Source organism: Triticum urartu, chromosome 3A (assembly GCF_056163025.1).
Source record: "Triticum urartu cultivar PI428250 chromosome 3A, HENAU_Tu73, whole genome shotgun sequence".
NCBI classification, from domain to species: Eukaryota; Viridiplantae; Streptophyta; class Magnoliopsida; order Poales; family Poaceae; genus Triticum; species Triticum urartu.
Genome location: NC_141875.1, coordinates 614,208,157 through 614,214,816, shown reverse-complemented (window position 1 = coordinate 614,214,816; position 6,660 = coordinate 614,208,157). Strand labels below are relative to the sequence as shown.

Here is a 6,660-nt window from a genome sequence, read left to right as displayed (position 1 = left end):
TGGGTGAATGTAATGTTAGATGTTGTTGGTTTGTCTAAGGCATGGTGGGGGTGGCTTATTGACTTAGTATCATGTCTTGAATAGAGTTCCTAATAAAAAATAAAGAGAAACCCCCTTATAAGGAGTGGGTTGGGAGAAAACCATCACTTTCTTATTTGCGCACTTGAGGATGTTTGGCAAAGGTCAATATCCCTATTCCCAAGAAAGTCAAACTCGAACCAAAGAAATCAGGTTGTGTCTTTCTATGTTATGCCTAGCGGAGCATTGCATATAAATTTTTAGTAGTTAAATCTGAGGTACCTGATATGCATGTTGATACTATAATGAAATCTCATGATGCAATTTTTTTAGAATACATGCCATATAAAAGATACACATAGCATTTCTAGATTTTCTTCTGAGTTAAATCCTAAATTTAGTACATATGAGTATTTCAAACAATCACCTAAAGAAGGGCGCAACTTCCTTTTACTGTCTTATTTTTTGTTGTCTTGACAGACAAGTTGATTGTTTACTTGTCTGGTAAGTTCAACTTGGAAACCAAGTCGCTTTGAGATCATGATCATGATATGATATCGCATCTGGTCCTCTTATATATACTGCTTACCGGCCTTGGCCAAAGACACACTGAAAACACCTAGGGTTTTGCCTCTTGTCGCAACTTGTGCCAACATCATAGTCTACTCTATCCTGAATGTCAGCGTGCATGAGCGTGCGGGAGAGCAGGTCTCTGGAACCGTTCTTCCTTGTGATTTTACACCGGGGGAGGACGAATTAGATTTTTGGGAAACGCTCTGTGTGTCTGCTTAAGTTCGTCATCATGGGTCGTCTTTGGTCCAAGTCAGGCTGTGCTACTCATCGTCGTCTCCAACGCCATCAGTAGCAGATCATCGCCAATATCATCATCAACAATGTCGCTCTTGCAGTAACTCCGGCTATTATCGAACAGTATGTTATCGTGATCTGTTCATGTCTCTTTTTGTAGTTGTTGTTACATGTGCGATGCTGTTGTGCATGTTTTACTGTTCATCTAGTGTGCTAGATTGTTGCATGACACTTTTTGTTGTAGTCATGAACTAGAAAGGTTGGGCACTCTTTGCTACGCCATTAGTGTTGTTGAGATTCTTAAAAAAATTACTCATTTTGTTTTAAAATATAAGGTGCAGTACTTTTTTGAAAAGTCCAACCTTTTTAAGTGTGATCAAATTTACGAAGGAATACATGAAAATTCGTAATATCAAATTCGTGTTATTAGACTCATCATGAAATGAATTTCCGTATTTTTTTGGCTTAATATTGAGGATGTCGATATTTATTGTTCTAAACTTGGTCAAAGTTAAAGAAATTTGACTTTTCCAAAGAACTAATACCCTTTGTATTTTGAACTGATGGAATATTTAGTTTGGCTGATGGGGGAGACGATGGAGTGTGTTTATGATTATTTATAATGTGGTTATTTAGTGGGCATTTTATGGTGTGATTTTGTGTTATGCGCCAATCAACTCATACTTTTGTGGGTAAATTTCTATGTTGATGGCTACATGTACTATATTGGTTCTATAGTATCATCACATGGCGGCACTTCTTTTTTCTAGGTGGTAAGAGGGTGCACGGGGTTGATATATTTTTCTATCCGGTTGGTGATGATTGATTTGAAAAATCGTTGGCCCGATCAAAATCGTAAACCAAATTCAAACTTGAATATCTCAATCGAATAAAAGAGCTTCAAAATTAGGGAGTATGGTGAATTAAAATAATTAAGTGAGAGAGATCCTTGACAAATTATTGACCCGATCAAAATCAGGTGACTAAGTTCTAAACTGAAGACCTCAATTAATTGTGAGGACTTAAAAATTAGGAAGCATAGTGTATAGTATAAAAAAATTGAATGAGAGCTTTGAGAAATTGTTGACTTGGTCAAAATCGGGTGAACCAATTCCAATTGGACGCCTCAATTGATTGTGAGGCCTTTTACCTCTAGGGAGCTTAGTGATATAGTAGATTACTAGCAAAGCCCGCGCGGCGGCACGGCGCGCCCCGTTGATGCATCATGGTGAAACGTGCTACATGGTAGTAATGTTGGGTTGCCCTTTCCTTTTATTGACGAATTCGGACTTAAGACAAAAACCATATGGTGGGCCAAAGGCAAGTAATATAATGTCTGCAAGCAAATTTTAAAACATAGATTTAATCATCTCATTATCAATATATTTTTACAAAGTGGGAAGTACACATTGCGAATAGAAGATCGAACATGTTGTAGTCATTCATAGATTATTCTAGTGTGGCCTCAAGCAGCATTTGGGTTGTGATAAAGTGATACAGAGCTATTGCGATTAATGCACATAATTTTGTGGTGGTTTGGCACCGGTGTATGAGATAATTGAATATTTAGTTTTTGGGTGTTGAGGATACATGTGCAATAGTATGATGTCCAAAAAATGGTTGCATATTTTGCTAAGATCTTTCTCTGTCTTGTGTATTCATTTTGCTGAGTATTTATTTACTGGTGGGCCGTGTTGAACTCCCATTGCTTGGTGTGGACACATTCATGTGTTGAAATCAGGATTATCTGATTGCTTCAAGTATATGATAAATATGATTGTTACTGATAATGGTAAAGTATGTGTGATCTATTCTATGACCGACACACAAAAATTATGTTTATGGTGACCGAAAGGATTATGTGCATGATTTTTTGATTATTTAGTTCGTTTTGGAAGTAATTTGTTTGTCTATTTGTGTAAGTAAATATACTTTAGTTGTATATGGTCTTTTCTATTACATTTTTGTACGTTGTAATACATTGTGCCTCTTTATACATGTGAGATAGAGAAAATTGTGAATTACAACAACTATACAACTTATTCATTGGACGATTGAGCATGTGTCTAGGGGTACACGTATTTATTTGAACTCATCTTTTTTTGCTCATAACCTAAATGCTACTCCCTCCGTCCCATAATGTAAGACGTTTTTGTAAATTATGTTAGCTTGCAAAAGTGTCTTATATTATGGGACAAAGTAGTATTAGGTAAGTAGTCAAAAACAATTGGAAAGTAAACAATTAGCCTGATAAAACAGGAACTCCCTAAAAAAAAGATAAAACAGGAACTACCACCCGATAGGACGTGTTGTTGACCCGGAATCCAAATCACAATGAAAATGCAACACACACACACGAAGTAGAAACTCAATTGCATTTTTTGGGGGGAAACAAAAATTCAATTACCTTTTTTTTTCAGGAAACAGAAATTCAATTGCCTTGAACATAGCAAATTAAGAGGGAACAAATAATCAATGCAAACAGTAATTTAACAAACCATTATGGATTTCCCTGGCATCATGCTCTCGTCCTTTGGAAGTTCAACATCTCCACCTAAGTTACAGCCTGTAAATAAAATAGATCTAGTGGAAATAAAAGAAAGATCTGAAATAAAAATGAGGAGTCACTTCAGTCAAACCATTTTATTTTGAATTAGGCTAACCTGCATCACTCAATCAAACACTGTAATATGAAATACTGCACTGATCGATTCCTCGTGCAATTGATGTCAAACATGGACAATCAAGCGCATCCCTCTGGATCATCGCGTCTCTCCAGCACATATATAAGTTGTACTCTCAATCGATCAATGACAGAGATTTCATTTTTGATCTCGAACACGTTATCAGCCACGTTAGCTCTACCAAAGAGCAAAGCAGAGAGGAGGAAAAGATTGAAACTTGTCGGTGAGATGTCCGGCCACATTTCCTTCCTCCTCCACCCGATCCACGAGGACGGTCGCTGGTGCCATCCGCTTCGTCGCCGCCATGGAGTTGGTGGCCACCGTCGCTGCATCCAGGCCATCGGTCGCTTCGGTCGCCGTGCCGCCGGACGTGGCCCCTGTGGCGGTCACCGCGCCGCTAGACTAGAGCCTGTGGTGGCCACTGTGCGGCTGGACGTGCCCCAGCGGTGCTCACCACGCCCTTGGATGTGGCCTCGGCCGCCGCTGCATGTAGTACACGCGGACCGCCAGTGAACGTGGGGCTTGACCCCTGGCTGGCTGGTGTCTGGCCCAAGCGCCCCATGGTGCACGAGGCCGCCCTCGCGCCTCCGGCAGCCCCCTGGGCTTCGCCTCGACCCCCTCCTCCGCTGGTGGAGTGGCTCATGCCGATGCCCGCAACCAAGTTTGTCGATTCAAGCCACAACCCGCCTTGTTTTTCCTCCTGTGCCGATGCGCTCCGCAGTGAACGAGGATGGAGCGCGCCCACGGCACCGCCTCTCCGCAGCCGAAGATGGCCGTAGGCTCGAGCAGCCACGCGGAATGGCGCTTCGGGCGCCTCTTCGAGGCGCCGTCGCCGCCCTCGACCGCCGCTCCGGCTCGTGGGCTCCGGCGCACCTAGGATTTGCCGCCGCCCCGCTGCAGGGAGATCCTCGCGACCCCGTCGTCATCGCCTCTTTGTCGGACGAGGCGAGCTCCTCCTTCCGCGCCAAGCTCAGGGACTTCCGCAAGCCGGCCTCCCCCAGCGCGCGGGTCGCAAGATTCCTCAACTCCATTTTCGCCGTCAAGCGCATGCCGTATGCGCGATCATCGGCCTCGTCGTACTTGCGGTCCTGCCTGAGCAAGATGCACCATTGACGGCGCACCATACCGTGCGGTTCATCGACAATGACCGAGAGACCCCGGTAACGGTGCTGGGGCAGACCTATGGACGGTGCCGGCGCAGGAGGCGTCCTCCCGCTGGACTGGGGCTTGGGGCCGAAACGCGGCAGCAACGACGGGAGCTTCGAGGTGTCCTCGAGCAGTGGCGCCAGGCCGTTCTGGGCATGTAGATGACTACGGTGGCCGACGTACGCTGCCGCTGGGAAGGAGAGAGCCTGTTCTTATATATAGGCTTGTGCGGCGGTGGCGGTGTGCTTCGATTTTGCCGGGGCCTTCCAGAGACGACGACCAGACATGCGGAGAGGATCGGGAGGATAGATGCAAACAAACGATCGCAGGGCAACGACAACAAAGAACAACAAAAGTCAGCCGCACATGCACGAAGCCACGCAGAAGGATGCACGCAGCCTGCCGCACGGCAGAGCCCATGCAAGCAGATCAACAGGACAGCGGCGGCCTGCACGTCCCCTGCCTGCCCCACATGCAATCAAAATTGCTAAACCAACCCAAAGAAACATGACGCTAGTTCAAAAAATTTGAATCAAAACACCGAATCCACAAGGCGTTTGTACACCGCCGTGTACCAAAATAATACCACGCGGCAAACCCAAAACTCACCAAGAGTCACTTTCATCCAAGTGGCTGAATCTCAAGGCAAAAACTTTGCCTGGAATAGAGGCTTGGGTATTTACTGAAATTAATCATGAATTTTCCTCAAATTACAACACTCCATTTGTTTTTGAAAAGAAGGCCTATAAGTTATGTTTGAAGTCAAAGTTGCATCGTTTGACCATGTTTATAGGAACAACCACTAACAAGTAGTACAATACAAAATAAATATAGTATAAAATATATTTTGTTATGTATCGAATGATATTAATTGGGTACTGTAGTTCTTGATAGTCCTTCCTATAAATTTGATGAAACTTTACGCTGTTTGACTTCATTAGAAAATTTGGTTTGGCCGTTTGCTCTTGTCTGAGTGTAGTTGCATTGCATACGAAATTACATATATGGACAATACATGCTGAAAAAATGACTAGTATGGGAAAGTGCACATGCACAATTTTTTGTGTGTGGGAAACATACACGGTTGATAGTATCAAGAAAGTTCTAGTGATTTCGGCAGCTTGCTACTTAGAATTATAATAATATAGGAGAAAAGTGGAGATGCAACATGACCCCCATTTTTTTCTTGGGATTTTTTTTAATGTTGGAGCATACTCCCCATTTTGTAAGCCAAAGACTTATTATTTAAAATCAATTATGTTTTCCACACTGCTTACACAAATTATTTGTTCTCATTGGTACATGTTTATTACATTGAAGTACTATGAACCTGGTTGGTTGCACTTAGTTCGCGGGTCCGAAGGAGATGAGGGTGCGCTCGTTGTCCCTGACCTCCTCGAGTAAAATCGCTTTGTATGCACCGGCTTCGCCGTTGTTGTTCAATGCTTTAATGTCGAGGCGATATTTCACACCGGCGGCATTTGCCTCCGCACCGCTCACCACCTTGATGAATTTGAGCCTGTCGTGTGCCTGCTTGACGTGCTCTGCCACTGCCCACCCGCCCAGCTCTTGGACGTGTGGTTCGTTGTCGGGGTCTCCAATAGGATACCACTCTTCCTCGGCGGACGCTGCAAATGGGTAAGCCACGACAACAATCGCGAAAATGATGATGAGGAGGCTACCGGTCCTCATTGCTGACAATTTTGAGGTGGTGCGGGTTTAGCTTGATGTATGCGCTTATGCAACTTTGAGACCACTCTCGATGCTTGTTGTGGTGCTGGCTAAAGATGAATGAGGTGCAGGCATCTAAATAGGCACAACCATTGCAAGGTAGATATTAATTGCATATATATTTTTATATGCCATTTATTAGTATCAATCAAGTTGATGTATATCCAGATTATTATATTAAAGTACTTCCTAAATGGTAACCATGTACATGCAATGCACATAATATTAGACAATAAAATAATTGCATTGTAGATTAATATTTTGCAAGATAATA

General features: G+C 43.3%; 1 protein-coding gene across 1 annotated transcript; it reads right to left on the bottom strand.

The window, feature by feature from the left end:
• Positions 1–5,999: 5,999 nt before the first annotated feature.
• LOC147980805 (putative cysteine proteinase inhibitor 7) lies at positions 6,000–6,347 on the bottom strand. Its single transcript, XM_087515767.1, has one exon. The coding sequence runs from the start codon at positions 6,345–6,347 to the stop codon at positions 6,000–6,002; it is 348 nt and encodes a 115-aa protein (XP_087371893.1).
• Positions 6,348–6,660: the final 313 nt, after the last annotated feature.

Excerpts from the sequence above, each read along its gene's own strand:
- LOC147980805 (XM_087515767.1), bottom strand. The coding sequence starts at position 6,347 with ATGAGGACCGGTAGCCTCCTCATCATCATTTTCGCGATTGTTGTCGTG.